Source organism: Cucurbita maxima, unplaced genomic scaffold (assembly GCF_002738345.1).
Source record: "Cucurbita maxima cultivar Rimu unplaced genomic scaffold, Cmax_1.0 Cma_Scf00005, whole genome shotgun sequence".
NCBI lineage: Eukaryota > Viridiplantae > Streptophyta > Magnoliopsida > Cucurbitales > Cucurbitaceae > Cucurbita > Cucurbita maxima.
Genome location: NW_019272021.1, coordinates 6,160,069 through 6,175,911, shown reverse-complemented (window position 1 = coordinate 6,175,911; position 15,843 = coordinate 6,160,069). Strand labels below are relative to the sequence as shown.

At 36.0% G+C, this 15,843-nt stretch overlaps 3 protein-coding genes and 1 long non-coding RNA gene across 8 annotated transcripts in view; 1 reads left to right on the top strand and 3 right to left on the bottom strand.

Annotated features, from left to right (window-relative positions):
• Window positions 1–3,635, bottom strand: part of LOC111479755 (transcription factor MYB41-like) — a 4,255-nt gene extending 620 nt beyond the window's left edge. The window contains exons 1-4 of one of the 4 annotated variants that reach the window (XM_023124600.1): window positions 3,532–3,635; window positions 2,723–3,437; window positions 1,247–1,376; window positions 53–786 (exon numbers count right to left, since the gene is read on the bottom strand). In XM_023124600.1, coding sequence (XP_022980368.1) covers window positions 153–786; window positions 1,247–1,376; window positions 2,723–2,747 — 789 coding nt within the window. In that variant the 5' untranslated portion in view covers window positions 2,748–3,437; window positions 3,532–3,635 and the 3' untranslated portion in view covers window positions 53–152. Of the gene's footprint in view, window positions 1–52; window positions 787–1,246; window positions 1,377–2,088; window positions 2,444–2,722 lie in introns of those variants that run through there. The other 3 variants (XM_023124601.1, XM_023124599.1, XM_023124598.1) reach the window with 3 other exon arrangements.
• Window positions 3,636–6,706: 3,071 nt separating this feature from the next.
• Window positions 6,707–12,272, bottom strand: LOC111479694 (DEAD-box ATP-dependent RNA helicase 8-like). The gene is made up of 10 exons (XM_023124506.1): window positions 11,474–12,272; window positions 10,955–11,015; window positions 10,501–10,735; window positions 9,586–9,824; window positions 8,506–8,757; window positions 8,231–8,411; window positions 7,897–7,985; window positions 7,746–7,819; window positions 7,543–7,660; window positions 6,707–7,195 (listed from the first exon to the last, which is right to left on the bottom strand). Exons 1-9 carry the CDS (start codon window positions 11,755–11,757, stop codon window positions 7,582–7,584), a joined length of 1,494 nt encoding a protein of 497 aa, XP_022980274.1. The 5' UTR covers window positions 11,758–12,272; the 3' UTR covers window positions 6,707–7,195; window positions 7,543–7,581.
• A 639-nt stretch (window positions 12,273–12,911) lies between these two features.
• The window catches only part of LOC111479668 (acetyl-coenzyme A carboxylase carboxyl transferase subunit alpha, chloroplastic-like), a 6,175-nt gene continuing 3,243 nt past the window's right edge, over window positions 12,912–15,843 (bottom strand). Inside the window, 5 exon segments of the mRNA XM_023124473.1 lie at window positions 12,912–13,082; window positions 13,084–14,006; window positions 14,631–14,708; window positions 15,326–15,394; window positions 15,479–15,530. Of these exon segments, the coding sequence (XP_022980241.1) occupies window positions 13,052–13,082; window positions 13,084–14,006; window positions 14,631–14,708; window positions 15,326–15,394; window positions 15,479–15,530 (1,153 nt within the window). The 3' untranslated portion in view covers window positions 12,912–13,051.
• LOC111479834 lies at window positions 13,977–15,801 on the top strand. 2 transcript variants are annotated; one of them, XR_002717701.1, is made up of 4 exons: window positions 13,977–14,064; window positions 14,865–15,161; window positions 15,254–15,546; window positions 15,682–15,801. It is a non-coding gene; the product is annotated as an uncharacterized LOC111479834 (long non-coding RNA). The 2 variants fall into 2 exon arrangements; XR_002717702.1 differs by having other exon boundaries at window positions 14,002–14,085.

Sequence of the window (15,843 nt, the reverse complement as noted above, 5' to 3'; positions counted from 1 at the left end):
AAAAAAAAAAAAAAAAAAAAAAAAAAAAAAAAAAAAAAAAAAAAAAAAAAAATGAACCACAAAACTTGGGACCTAACCTACCAGAGAAACTTAAATCGTAGTTCTATCAAGGCGGGGTGACGAAAGAAGCTAACTATCTACTGCGGATGCTGCTAAGTGTTCATGTTGTTTTCTTCCAAGAAGCTCATGTCATTGTTAATGGGGAAGTCCAGAAGCAGTTCTAATGCACTATCCGACGACTCCTCGAACTCATTTGCACTTGAAGAATCAGACTTGGACATCACAATGTCAGCCATGGATTTGAAGTTTTTGTATTCTGTTTCTTCATTTTCATTGCTTTCCATGGCTGAGGAACCGGTGTAATCAACTCCGTTATGGGTTGCAACAATGTAAACCGACTCACATTTGATCGATGAGGACAGGGAACTCTGGCTATGGCATGTGGTTTTGTCTTCCCTGCACTTACGAAACGAATCGCCAACTTCAGAGTTCCATATTTGAAGAAAAAAGTCAGAATCAGTCGTCGTTTCCATGGGAAGTGGAGTGAAGAGTGATGACTCCCTTGAAAGTCGAGCTTCGGCTTCGAGCCGAGCACTCTCCCACTGTGCCATGTGGCGGGTGGTTGGAGATGCCGGTGCTGTAGAGGATGAGCAACGAGAATTGAAGGGTTCATGTGTCTGTGGATCAATGCCAATGCAAAGGAGGCGTTTCTTCAGGTGGGTGTTCCATAAGTTCTTGATTTCATTATCTGTCCTTCCTGGCAGTTGAGAAGCAATGGCAGCCCACCTGCAAGGAGTCTTGATCAGTAAAACTCCATCAAACAACATTCATAATGCACCAAATAGTTGAAGAGAAACAATCGCCACATTCCATCATAAAACATATTTGTTGATGTTTTTTCTGATCTTAAAAAAAAATGTCTCGAAACCTCACTAAAGCAAACAACCAATTAATATATGATCGGCCTCCATGTTCTCCAAACTAGCATCTACAGTCGAGACTTAGCCTTGAGTTTTCTTGAAAGTAGTTCCACGAACTAAACATCTTTCTCTATTCAAACGTCTAACTGTTAATTGTGTATTACAGCATGAACATATAGCAAAATATCAAACGATTAGCCAAAAGGTAACATAGACATAATTTGAATTAAATAGTGGTTCAGAGGCGATTAAACAAAAGATACTATAAATTTAGGAAGCCATATCTATCTATGATAACATTCAGGAAGAAAACAATGAAGCATCACCTGTTTCCAAGAATTCCATGAAGCTGAATAACAAGCTTCTCTTCCTCAGGGGTAAAGGGGCCACGTTTGATGTCAGGTCTTAGATAGTTTGTCCACCTTAAACGGCAGCTCTTCCCACACCGTAGAAGGCCTATAAACAAATCAAGTACTGAGACCATCCCATCCAATGTGAGAGACAAATTAAATAATGAAGAACATAAGACAATAATCGTCCCCTCCCAATTGTGCAAGAAAATTTTTGGTGCTTCCCATGTGTAAGAACAAGGATTTTGAACAGAGTAAGTTTGAGTAAAGAAATGCTCAGTACAGGTGACAAACCTCGGAATCTCAAGATTACACTGGAGGCGAAATCCGAAACTAGAGACAAATCAAAAGACCAACTATTACTTATTTTAAAGGATGGTCGAGGCAAGCAGGCATTCCATGACAAGAAGAGAGTTTGCAGAAAAAAGTATGGACTTAGGCACCATTTGCAGGGCAATACAAAACGGTTTATGCAGACTAAAAATTACCAGAACAAAAGATTCAAAATGATGCTAAAACCTTTTTCTGCACACTGTTTGGTAACAAAGCACGAAACTTAGCTGTTGTTAAATCTATGAGATCGGAGAAAATGAGAACGGGAGGGATATTAGGAGAGTGAAAGGGAAAAGGTCAGGGTAAAGGACTTACTACTCAAGGTTCTTCTTCTTCCTTCTTTTTCCTTTTCTTTAATCAGTCCAGTTACAATAAATTTCGAAGTTAAGAAGAAAGGAATATGTTCCAGAAGTTACAACAATAAAAAGAGACTTCAGAATGAAAGATGACAAGTGGGAACTAGGGAAAAATTTGGATCACTAAACCTGCAAGCTTGGGGAGAGATCTCCAGCTACCATGGCCATTGTTTTTCTTAATATAATTAATAAGGAGCTCATCTTCTTCTGATGTCCACGGCCCTTTCTTTAGCCCCTTCTTATCACAACAAGGCGTCCTTCCCATCTCACAATTTTCACTACCAGAGGCAGAGACACCCCCTCTAGTGACCAAGAGCGAAAGAAAAAGTTCAGAGCCTTCCCTTAGAGCATCAATTTTTCAGAGCGAATACAGAGGGAGGAGGGGAGGGTAAGCCATGTGAAATGGTTTATATCAATGAACTGAAATTAAAAGAGGGAAGTTAATGGCTATGTGAGTCTGAAGGGGAAGGACAAGAATCAGCTAGTTTCAAGCTGGTTCTTGCAATAAATACTGACATGGTTGAGCGTAGTAAGAATTGAATCATCATTGAAAGTAAAATTTGTCCAAAAAAATTGAGGGATTTAATACAGAGGTTTCTTATTCTGAGGTTTTACAATTGCGCACAACTGATATAAGAAATAAGCGAATAAGGAGAAGAATTTATTGCGGATTCTCACAATGCAGACTAGCATTTATTGAACAGAGAGAGATTTTGAGACGCATTTACTATGATGAAAATGACATACAGGGTACGGGACATACCATGACAAGACCAGGCCTTCACCATTGTTTCCTTGTGGGTCTTTCAAAATTTCCTCTTCCCTCTTCCCTCTTCCAATCTGATTGCTAAACAAGAAAACAAAACAAACCTGATTTTTAGCTGGAACTTCATGATCAGTGAACTTCCCTGCCTAATTTTTGTAGGAAGCTCTAAATTGTGAGAAAACTCCCCCTGATTAAGATTATGTTAGATTACAAAACATGCGCCTGTGCCTAAAATACACAAATTCATTGATCATACTTTTGTACACAAATTCATCGACCATACTTTTTTCCTATCTAAAAATTGAACAGACTTCGTTTGTGCATATTCTATTTAGGATCAGATTAAATATTAATAATAGGAATTGTTCACTGATAGTAATCGCCACTATAAACAGAAGACAATAATTCACACGATTTCAACAATAATCGAGTCAAAATGAGTCTAAACCAAAATAGATAAATACTGAAACAAAGCATAGTTACCTTCATCTCACTGAGCAATCGAAAGTTGTGATAATAAATGCCTCGGAAAGAGAGAGGGAGAGACAAAATAAAATGTCATAATTCCATTACTCCTTTTAGAAATTAGGTAAAGGAGTTGAAAATGAAATTGAACAAAACCAGAGACGATAAAGCGAGAAAGCTGAGATTCGAGGGCACCAGTTTCAAACTCTGCGACCATCACACTGATGAATCGACAAGAAACCAAAAGCTGAAAGAGAAACCAAAAGCTGAAAGAGAAAACAAACGAAATCTTTTCCTTTTTGTATGAATTTACGGAATAAGAATGCAAAAATTTGACTCACCACGAATCAGGACGATGAGGAAGAAGACGATACGATGTAGCCATTGAAAGCTTCAAGGGCAAGCCGCTCTTGCAATTGCTGGTTCGAATTTGGCGCCATAAAAGCCAAACCGGAAATTGGTCTCCTTTCTTTTTTTTCTTTTATTTATTATTTCTCCATTTCTTAAGCAAAATATACACTTTTTATTAATTAACACAAAATATAATATATTAAATCTTAATTTCCATCTCTATTTTTTTAAAAAAAATTCAATAAAAATTAAAATCTCTCTCTATAATTTAATTTTAAATTTATTATTTATTAACCCCATTTCATTTTAAATAATTGAACTTTCTAATTAGCATTGATTAATAATAATTAATGTTAGTAGTAAGTGTTAGACGAACACGACTCTCCACAATGGTATGATATTGTCCACTTTGAGCATAAGCTCTCATGGCTTTGCTTCGGGCTTCCCAAAAGGCCTCACACCAATGGAGAGTATATTCTTAGATTATAAACCCATGACCATTCTCTAACTTAACCAAGGTGGAACACTTTCATGTAATAGTAAGATTAACAGAAAAAAAAAAATATTGATGAGTAGTCAAATTAAGGGTAAAATAATTAATATTTACCTTTAATTAGGAAGGGATCATATTAAGCTTAAGATATTTTGAAGGATCGCCAATCGAGAGTAAAGAATGAAAAGGCTTACGCATTGATTGGTTCCATTCGAACTCATAGAGATGCTGCTCGGCTTACCATAAAATAAGAACGATTTGTCTTTCTTAGCTCAGGAAATGACTTCACTTAAAAGACCGTTGCTAGGACGTGAGGGAGCCGCCTATCTAGTGACAATTATCTCAATTTTTATCATTTTTTTTGTTAAGTGCTTTAAATGGCCCCACTAGGATATCCAAATCAAGGTCTCGATTTTTGGTTCATATATGTGACGCTATATGCTATTTTTCATCGAAATTTATGACTTAATACTATTTTTCGTGAAAATGTTATGATGTTAATAGGGGAAAATCGCCTGTGAGCTAAAAACCGCAAATGGTACCCGATGAAAAACATGCCTCGTTATTATCTCTCGAGTAGTTATACCTAACCACACGTATTATTCAATAGAACTCACCTAACACGTGTTATTTTTACAGACCCTAGTTCATCACATAATTCTCTTACGATTTTATGCCCGTTGTGATTCTTCTATGTTTTGTACGATGGCCGTTCACTAAGAAATTCGCCAACGAGTAAAGAGCTCAACTTAAAATATTCATACAAAAAGATAACAATTTACGTAATTATAAAAAACTATATCGACTACTTTACTTAAAACTCGGAATCAGTTCAACGAATGTCACTATCATTACCAGTAGTATTGGTTCTTAAATTTCTCGAGCGTTTTAAGCTTATAAATAAAAATAAAAAAGAAATAAAATTAAATAGCAAAATCCGAAGAAGATCGAAGGCCCTTTATTGCTAAGAATTGCAAAGGGACAAGACAGTCAAAAAGATTAAAGAAGAGAAAAAAAAGTCTCAAAATAAAGACAGTCAATGCTAAGTCAATGCTGTCGCTTCGCATTTACTACAAAATGCCAACGCTATCCATTTCTTTTTTATTTTTTTTAATTTATTTTAATTTATTTGACCAATAATAAAAGAATTTTGCAATAATATAAGCATAAGCATTATTTTCCATCCATTATTTAAGGCAGGGGCAAAATGGGGATTTCACCTTATTTAACCTTATTTCAAATTTAAAATATCATTATTGACCGTTCATAAATATTTTTAAATTATATTTGAGTAAAAAATAAAAAATTTTGAACGGTTGTTGAAATTCTGTAGCGAGGGTCGATCGTTATGGTGTTAAGTCACACCCTTTCTTCTAAGTATAATTTTGAAACATTTACGAACAAAAAAAAATTAAAAACAATAATATAACTTCTAAAATGATAAAAATATTTTTTCAATTAAATTTCGTGTATATATATATAAATAAAGGATACAATTTCTAAAAATATATAATTTTTTTATAAAGAATTTAAACAACTTTTAATTATGTGAGAAGGTTTTTAAAAAAATGATTTCAAGCAAATCATTTATTATACAAACATTCTAGAAATAAATTGAGTTAAAATAATAATAATACTAAAAGCACTTAAATGACATTTAAAAAAAAAATACTTTTAATAAATAAATAAATAAATAAGTAGTAGTCAATATTATGAGCTTGACCTATGTGTTTGTAGTTCAACTAAAAGGCCTGCATTCCTATTCAATAAGGTTTGTAATTATTGAGATCTTATTTTGTCAAAAATTGCAAATAATTATTACCAAAATCACATTCACTATGAATTTTATTTTTAAAATAGCCCAACAAAAGTTATTGTTACCTCATCCATATCTAATTTATATATTAAACTTTGAATTCACATTACAATATTTATTTAATATCAAACTTAAAATATTTCAAATTTTTATTTGATGCAATTATAACTCCGGACGATAAAGCATGTTAAATGACACAAATTCATCTCCGACATTGTTACATTACCTACTTATTTTAAATTTTGAACGGCTATAAGAATGTAGTCTTGCTTCATAGACGAATACGAGCCATTTTAACCTACTTTATTTTCATTTATCGGCTTGTATATATATCTAAGTTCCATCAAAAACGTGATTTTCATATTTTTAAAAGAAGTTTACTAGTTGAGAAGCTTTTGATTTTATTATACCAAGAAAAAAAGAGTGATTAAAAGCATTATAAAATTCAGAAATAAAAAAAGGGAAAGACATAAATACGTCTGATACCCAAAAAAAGCATAGACAGCGGATGGCCTCAGCAATAAATTAGGCACACAGAATGCTGTGTCTAATAGCAAGGTTGCGTGAAAGAAAACCTCCAGCTTTCTCCTCGCATATCTGTTGGCGGCGACTCTAAAGCAAAAGCAATGCTCCAACAACGCATTTAATAAAAATGCACAAAGCCCTTTCACATAGAAATTATGCTACAAATTGCAAGCAAAACCAACCTTTCTGTGAGGTCCTATTTTTCAGATGTAAACACTCGAGAAGTCATTCCAAACATACCCTAATTTAAACGCAATCGAACTAAAGCTAAATAACACCAACGAACAAGAAAAAAGAACAATTGCCAAGTACAAAAGCGTGGGCAAGGAAGGGTACAAAAGCAACTGTCCATTGAACTTTTAAGTATTCGAAACAACCGAGGGGTCGGGGAGAAAGCAAAAGTTCTAAATTTAGGAGTCTATAAAGTGCATAAAAAGAGGAAGGGCAGGGGAGGATGAGAGTTTTTTCAAGGGAGAAAAAACGGAGAGATTACAATACATCGCAGAAAGTTGGAAGGAAGAGATGAGATGTTGAGAGCAAACGAGGAGAAAACAAACACAGAGAGAGCAGAAACAAACAGGTCAGCTGATAAAGATAAGCCAAATAACTGGGGACCCAGAATTCAACCGCCTCTGGGATTTTTATAGATCACCCACCAGTCTACATTCTATCCTAATCTCCTGTTAAATGTCTTCACGCCTATAGCTTTCTAACTAATAGAAAATTCCAACCCAACACTCTGCACAAGCTGAGTCTTCTCTCATATTGACTCAGAAAACACGGCTCCATCGATACCGCTCTTTCAAGGAGCTTCATTCACCTTGAGGAAACAAAAATGAAAAATCCATCAATATTTGTCGATGCAAAATGATTTACGTACAATTGTAGCAATGCAGATATACCATAAAACTACATTTAGGAGTTAACTAACTAAAGGTGCTTAATTAGATCGGTACAATCTAATTATGTTTCAAACCTTTCAATGCCTGCCATCCCCAGATGTAGGAATTCCTTTTTGGATTCTTGTATAATGAAAAATCTCCTTAGTTTTTCTAACATCCATACCTTAGGGGTACTCCTACCATTTGTTCAATATATATGTACATGCCTATGTGTCTGTGTATACATATAATGAAGGGGAATTCGGTAGCACGGAACGGTTCTTACCTGCCAATTGTTTACCTAGGATCCAGTGCCCACCACAAATTACTGGCAGTAGATTGCCTGGTCAATATGGGGTGGTATTTGTTTTATTTCAGTTCCAAGTTCTTGCTCAATCCTGTACCTGTTATACAGAAAATCACATTTCAGTGCATTTGAATATATGACGATGGCAGTCATCAAAATAAAACATCTTTTAGAATACATACAAATTGAAACGATCCTCATAAGTGATTAAATTCACAGCTAATCCAAGATGTCCAAACCTTCCAGATCTTCCAACCTGCAAATGAAAACATTTTAAAATATTTAAGGAGAGGTAAATCGAAAGATTCGACAGGAACTGAATGTGACACATACCCTGTGCAGATATGTCTCTGAATTCTTGGGAAAATCAAAGTTAATAACAACATTTACTGCTTGAATGTCAATTCCTCTTGTAAATAAATCTGCAATTGCATCCCACATTACAAGAAATTAGTTCAGGAAAAGAGGGATAGTTTGACGGATTTTCTTTTGACATACTGGGTAAAAGACATGCATATTCAAGAAGGGAGAAGAAATATGCAGAGTTAAACAAGATGCAGTAAAGAAAGGATGTTTTAACTTTTAAAAAATAAATAAATAGATAGATAGAGGCATCCTTATCAAGCTTATGTACGCATGAATCATTATGCACTTAGAAATAACATACCAGTACAAACAAGATTTCTACATGCACCATTTCGGAAGTCATGAAATACTCTATTACGATGATCTTGCAGCATCTTTGCATGAATATAGAAACAAGAATAACCAAGTTCCGTTATTTTCTTGGCTAACAACTCGACTCGATTTACGGAATTGCAGAAGATAATCGACTGGTTAATTTGCAGCTGCAGATAGAAACATTAACTTTGTGATTTACTAAGGAAAAGAGAATCTAGGGAAGAAAACCAAGAAAAAGAATTAGCTTCCTCGGAATCAAACCTTAGAGAAAAGAGTATTAAGGCAGTGAACTTTTTGTCTTTCTTCAACAAATGCATAGAATTGGGTGATACCCTTCAAAGTGAGCTCATCCATTAAGTTTATAATATAGGGCTTGTGAAGATATCTATCTTTGAAGTCCTTCACAGTAACAGGAAAGGTAGCGGAATACATAAGAATCTGCCGATTTGAAGGCAAAAAGCGAATCAAATGCTCTATTGAAGGTTGGAACTCTGGAGACAAGAGCTTGTCAGCCTGAGAAACAGAACAACAAAAGGTTAGCTTTTCCCAATGAGTTAACAACACAGTACCTCCCAATACTATATTATTAATCGATACTAAACCCAAGAGCATATGACCCAAGAAAATGGTTAAATATAAAATAGGATACGTACAATCATAGAAGTTTGAAATGGTTTTCATTATTTTTTATCATGTTAACTTACTCCTCAAACTAAAAACCTAAATTAATGAGTTAAGATAAATTAAAGCAATCGGTATACTTTTCTGAATGTGGTATCCATAACTGCTAGAACTAACCCAAAGATTTAAATGTACCCCAGAATTTGAAGTCTTTCTTTCAGTAATAGTAACCCATGCACTACCACTTTGGGAAAAATGGGAACTTGGTAAGGAAATAAGAACATAAAATTAGACAGTTCACACTACTATGCAACACGTATAACATACAGGATAATGCTTAAGCATACGGATGGGAGGGTGACAAAGGCAGGGAGAGAATAATCACAAACAAAAGTGAAAGTCGTCCAGGTATATCAGTACTACAAGTAATAACTCACAATTGAAAATATAAAATGTGTTTACATATCCTGCTAAGTTGTATGACTTCCTTTTCAATATCATTCTCAAGTGCATAAGGATGGAAAAGCAATTGATATCTGCCGTAAATATCATTGTTCACTTATCAATCTATAGTCATAAAATCATTTAGATTACATGACCCCACTACTGTAATATTGTAGGACAAATTCCTACGGAAACAAAAATGATATTGACAATAACGCAACTAATTTATGATATCCAGAAACTGAATATAATTTCGTTCATATCTCAGGTGATTACCTCATCCATAATAAGCATAGAACAGTCTTTCAGTACACACACACCCTTTTTTGCAAGATCTAATATTCTTCCAGGAGTTCCAACTAATAAATGAACAGGTTGATATAATCGCATGATATCATCCTTTAAGCTGGTTCCACCTGTCGTAACCATAACTTGAATATTCAAATTCTTCCCGAGTTCCTTACAAACTTGTGAAGTTTGAAGAGCCAACTCTCGAGTCGGAACAAGGATAACAACTGTTCATATAAAAAGGAAAAACAAATGTCAAATGAGTGAACCAAACAAAATGATACAGGAATCAATATTGTCATAGAAATGTAGCATAGCAGCATTTAGAGAACATGAATAAAAAGAAGACCACACATTCCCAGCACCTTAGTAGAAGAATGATATGACACATGTTAAAATTAAGGTCGTGGAATAAATTATTGGGTCAGAAAAAATAATAGTAGGAAAGTGGGGCAAGCCATAGGCAAAGATGCCTTCACTACATCTTCTCACCGTGAGGGTGGAAATACGAAGTAGGTTGATGCATAGAACTCAAGAGGCTAGTCTTGTCTTGTGGAAGGGTATTATTATTCTGGGAAAGAATAGAATCTATCTGATGAATTTACAACTTGAAAGTGACATTTTTTTCTTTTTACACATTAACAAGATATTGTTTTCACCAGAAGACCTCAAGTATGATATTCAACATGAGCAAAGGAAATAACACAGCAAGAGTTTTGTTGTGTATAATTTCTAGCCTGTTGAAAAAACTTGGATTAAACTACAGCACAGTGAGAATGTTTGGGATGGCAATGGAGCTAATTAGAATTTGTATATGAAGGAATCTCATCGATTTGGAGTTTAGAGAATCGACCTGCTCATAAAAATAATATAAGATTGATAATGACTGGTAAAAAAACAAACCTTGGATTACATTGTTATCCTGATCAATCTTTTCTAAGGCGGGAATGCAAAATGCGGCTGTCTTTCCAGTTCCGTTTTTTGCTCTAGCAAGAATATCACTACCGGTTAAAGCAATTGGAATACTTTCTTCTTGAATAGGAGATGGTCTTTCAAAGCCTTTCTCATAGATTCCCATGAGTAATTCACGTTTTAAAAAATAGTCCTCGAACTCATTTCCTTTCGTAGCTGTCACATCCTGAAATGAAACGAGCAGATGCTAACAAAGTTAGGCATGTCTTATACAGAGACCGTGAGTATTTCAAATTTGAATGAGATTCACACAAAACAGACTAAAGAATGAGAATATTATAATAGCACTTATCTGCCAAGCCTTTGCATAGGGATAAATCAGCATGCAGCGATTAATATTTTATAAACTGGATGTAAACCCTTAAGAAGATCACTAAAACGATACCTCTGTTCTATAGCGTGTATCGGGTGGTGGAATCTTTAGCCTTGCCTTCCAATCTTGTGAACTGCACGGAAGAGAAAAGGCATGAATGATAATAATCAGTTTCTACACATGGCAGGCAATACAACTTATCAAAATTCAAAACCTATCCCAATAGAATTTTGATGAGATACAAAAGTTTCTCAACATAAGAACATCTGTATGCTCAACATCCTCAGTCACATGAAATATGCGCTAAACAACACAAGTGGCGGGTCAGAAAGAAAGATAAACAAGGAGCAGAGACCCAATTTTTTTTACCATACATGATGCTTTAGCGAATGGGATCAACCATAATTAATAAGTTAACCGTGAGCCCCCTTCGACAGAAAACCAAGCATCCAATTGCAACCCCATTACAAAATCATAAATCAACCTCCGGTATGAGCATACAGAGAAATTAATCCAATCATTTTATGTAAATGCCCATACAAAATAATGCATAAAACGAAACACAAACTCCTTCGCGTATTTAACACAAACCTCGAATCAACAGCCTCAGACTGCACGGTCTTCTCAACCTCGTCAACGTTGGAATCGGCAGGACCGCCACCTAACTGGTTCCTTTTCAGCCATTGTTGGTGTTGTTGAAGCTGCTGGTGTTGGTGCTGGTTCTGATGGTGCTGTTGTTGATACTGCTGATTCGGCACCAAATTTCTTTGTACGTATTGCTGCTGGTGTGGTCTTGACTGAAACGAAGGGTTCGCATTCACGCCTCCGCCCCGCCCAGCGCCGATCCCAGGTGGATACCTTCCCCTATTGTTCATCACTAGACACAATGATCAAGACTCGAGACCCTAACGACGTTATAAAAAAAACGGGAGCTAGGGTTTCCGATCGATTGATTGAATGACGACAAAAACAAATAAGAAATCTAACGAAAACTACCAAGAAGATAGAAAGGATAATAATCGGCTACAAAAGGGTTTCGCTCAAGTTCACTAACGAAGCCTACAATTTATACATGACCAAAAATCCACCAATTATCGTAATCCCATGGAGGATAAAGGGCAAATCTGAACCCGAAATTGACACAAAAGAAGGGGGGGAATGCAAGAAATTTGTACAGATCTAGGTCAAGAAATGGCAGAAATTGCAGCAATAGAAAATTTTACAGAGCAATGAGGTGAAGATTTTGATATTAGAAGCTGCGGCAGTTTCAACGTAGATGAGAGCGGCCGGAGTTTCTTTCGTCAATGTTGTTTTCGGTCGTTTCGCAGAGAGAGACGATGAAGCGGGGAGTTACTATTGGAGAGCTCCTAGGGCAACCAAGGAAGTGGGTCTAACAATTTGCAGAATAGTCCCTGCTATACTTTTTCTTTATATGTAAGGACAAAATTCTTCCTTTATTTTCATTTCTTTCCCGTTTTCTGTCATTTTTTTTATTCATTTCTCCTCTCTCCTCTTTTCAGGGGGCATTCGAAGGTGTCGCAAATGTAAATTTTTTTTTCTTAAATTATAAAAAATCTTACATTTTTCTATTTTCTATTTTTTTCGACCCTTATTATCTGTCTCATTTATTTTCAAACTCTATATTTAAATTAGCTCGGATATAAACTTTTTTAATCCTGAAGTTCTTGGATAGACATAAAGAACGAGGATTATCTCGTTGATAGAATCAGGGTTAGCTTAATTGATGGTCCACAAATAAAGTAAGTACGTTCATTATTGACCAACTCTGGAACAAAAAGACCTAACCAAATAATCTCCTATCTCGGACTGGAGATGTTAACCGGGCAAAAATCAAAGTGGGCCATGAAGAAAGTCACTCGTAATCCAAGCTCGTCTCTACCCTGTAGGAACTAAGAGATCACCCCAAAAGGTTCTAATAAAATATTCATGTATTTTTTTAATAAACTTTAACTATTAAAATGAAAATTTTGAAAGATTTATTTATTTTATTTTATTTTTATTCCAATTCTTTGGGGACCTGTTCCATTCCTCTTTCATAATAACTACATAATAACTTCTATGTAGTTTATATCAGGGAAAGCAAAGTCTCGTTAATTTACATAATTGCCCTCGACCTCGAGAGATGGGACCATTATATTATGCATTTATCTAATACCTGCCATTATCAGCGGCAGCCATTACTTTCTGCACCGGCCGCCATGGATGAAGCCACCTCCATTCTCAGGCTCTTCACTTTCTCTTTCAACCCAGATGCCTCCAAAGCTTCCACAATCTTATCCTTTATCTCATCCTCCACCTTCTCAACCTCTTCCAGATTCAACCCATCCGCCATTTTCGCTTTCAGTTCCTCAATCTTCCCCTGAAGCCCCTCCATTTCTATGGCCCTCTCAATCTCTCCATTGATCTCCTCTTTCAAACGCTGCACCTTCTCTCTCGCCTCCGCCTGTGGGGCGGCGGCAGTCCCTTTCGCCATTCCAATGACTTCTAAATTTGCTGACTTTAAGATATGGTAAAGCTCTGCCTTGATTCTTTCGAGCTTCTCTGTCAGGTCTCTGTCCATTGGGGCCCCATTAGAGATGGCATTGTCCCAAGAATCCTTTAATTGCTTCAGTTTTGCTTTTGTCTCAGATGGGATTTTGCTGTTGATCTCTGATTTAAGTTCCTCGCTTTTCTTCTTTTGATCAATGAGTTTGTTTACCATGTCTAGCTTTTCAAGCTTCTGTTTCAAACCCATGTAGGAACCAGGCTTTGATAGGTTCTGCTTGAATTCTTGCATGATTTTGTCTGCTTTTTCCTTCAGGTTTCCGCCGAGTGGTTGATTAGGCGACCCTTTTGGCGCTTTAGAGAGTTCTAGCTTGAGTGATTCAAGCTTCTCTTGCAGGCCCATGGAGGTGAATGCATTGGCTATCTCTTTGTCAGCATCTTGCTTGAGTTTCTCGATTTCTAAATTTATGTCAACAGCCTTTGGCAGGCTGGTTTGAGATGGCTTCATTTTGTGTTTTCTCTTTGGATCAATGGGAACACCTTCTTGGAAACAGCCAATATGTCGGTATTTGAGCATTCTGTGGTGAAGCAGCTCTTCTGTACTCATGCTTGACAACTCCTGAACAAAGTCAATTTTAGCTTTTATTAGATGAAACAAAAGAAAATCACTTGCAGAGGTTAGGAACGTCGACTCTCTGGTATGATATTGTTTACTTTGAGTATAAACTCGGATAGCTAGCACATCTCCTATAATCTCATGTGATTCCATTTCTAAAAGAATGGGAAGAAAACTTCTGATTAACAAAAATGGAATAAGATGACACACAGGACGATCACTTGATCCAAGAACTTTGAACCTTTGCAAGGAATAACTCAAAACCATCATGAACCAGCTTAGAGGTTAAAGGGTAGGTTGATAAAACAGAAAGGGACTTTGGGGTTATGGGTTCGAACTTCATGTTTTCCAACTATTGCTAATATTTACAACAGTTTTCCTTCCATTAAATGTCAAGAAAGGCAAGGGGAACATAGATTGTCCCAAGATACTAGTCCAGGAGTCCATTAGATAGCAAATACTCAGGGACATGATAATTGTTATTAATGGGTCCAAAATAATTGATCGTGGTGGGTATTAGAGAATAAGAGCATTGTTCAAAACAATGGGGGCATAAGATTAGGAAAGATCCAGGATGAAGTTTACAATTTCTGCAATTCTAAATGTGAAGATGAGAAGGATACCTGCCTTCATTGCCTGGATTATTGCAGACTTAATTTGTTGGGAGGCCCATACAGGATCAGCATGTGCACCACCTAGAGGCTCCTGTGAGAGTAATTATTAACATAACATAAGCAAAGTCCAGTAGTAGCATCAGCTGAACTTATTATAAAAATGTAGGGTAAATTAATAGTTTTATTAATTAGTGTATCAATAATATAGTATGTGCTATTTCTTCTTAAAACTTCATCCCTCTCACAGGCACAAACGTGAGTTGAAACAATTGGTCAAGCCAAGATAAGCCGTTGAATGAAACACATCAATAAATAAGATAGATTTGGAAGAAGTATAAGATGGCGAGCACGTCAGATATGAGATGAGGAATTCTTAGGCTGACAGGCTGGAATGTGCCGCTTTCCTACTTTATGACAGTTATCAATTGTCTAATTGGAATCACAGCACAACCCTTGTTTTACTCGTTTCATAAGGAGGACAAGAGAAAAGGAACAGAGCAATAAGCAATAGCAGACAAGAAACCTCGTGGGGTCAAACCAAAGAGTAAGTTCCAATTGGGCAATGAAGCTTTTTTATTTTTTTTTTCTTTTCCTTTCTTCTTGTTCAGTCATAAACCAGAAAAGAAATGATGCCAGGCAAGAAAATGGTGCGGCTTTAACAATGCTTTAAGCGCTCAGAGTACACGGTTTACAAAGAAAAATACGTACAGGGATGACGCCATCAGCAATTTTGAGCCTATAATGTTCTTGAGCTGTGATTCTCAATTTCTCTGTAGCCTACGGGAGTAAGAAACTTCGTGAGTGAGACAAGCTGGCTAGTCTTGTTTTCAAATGCGTCCAATCACCAAATTAATCAAATACCTTGGGGGCTGCTTGGGAGGATTTCCACAATATTGCAGCACAGGCTTCAGGACTGATAAGAAAGACAGGTACAAGAAACAAGTTTATTGTATGAGCTACACATATTACATATTACATAACAAGAGAAAATCTTGTTCTGTTATGTTAAATGTTACTTCCTTATTGACAAGGATCAAAAGTGCTGAAAGTTTGCTTGAATGCAGGGATAAATGCAGACGTGAGACCTCAAACATCATTTACATGTAAATCGAGTATCATAACTACACACCTGAAAGTGTAGCTTATAAAATCTTATCAAGCAGTTCTTCAACGAGTGTCTGAGCAACTATAAGTTCGAGGATGGATTTTTTTTTTTTTTTTTTTTT

Coding starts and splice junctions, on each gene's coding strand:
- LOC111479694 (XM_023124506.1), bottom strand. CDS start 11,757: ATGAACAATAGGGGAAGGTATCCACCTGGGATCGGCGCTGGGCGGGGC. Junction 7,986..8,230: donor TAGAAATCTTGTTTGTACTG/GTATGTTATTTC, acceptor ATGCAATTGCAG/ATTTATTTACAAGAGGAATT. Junction 7,661..7,745: donor TATGAGGATCGTTTCAATTT/GTATGTATTCTA, acceptor TCTGTATAACAG/GTACAGGATTGAGCAAGAAC.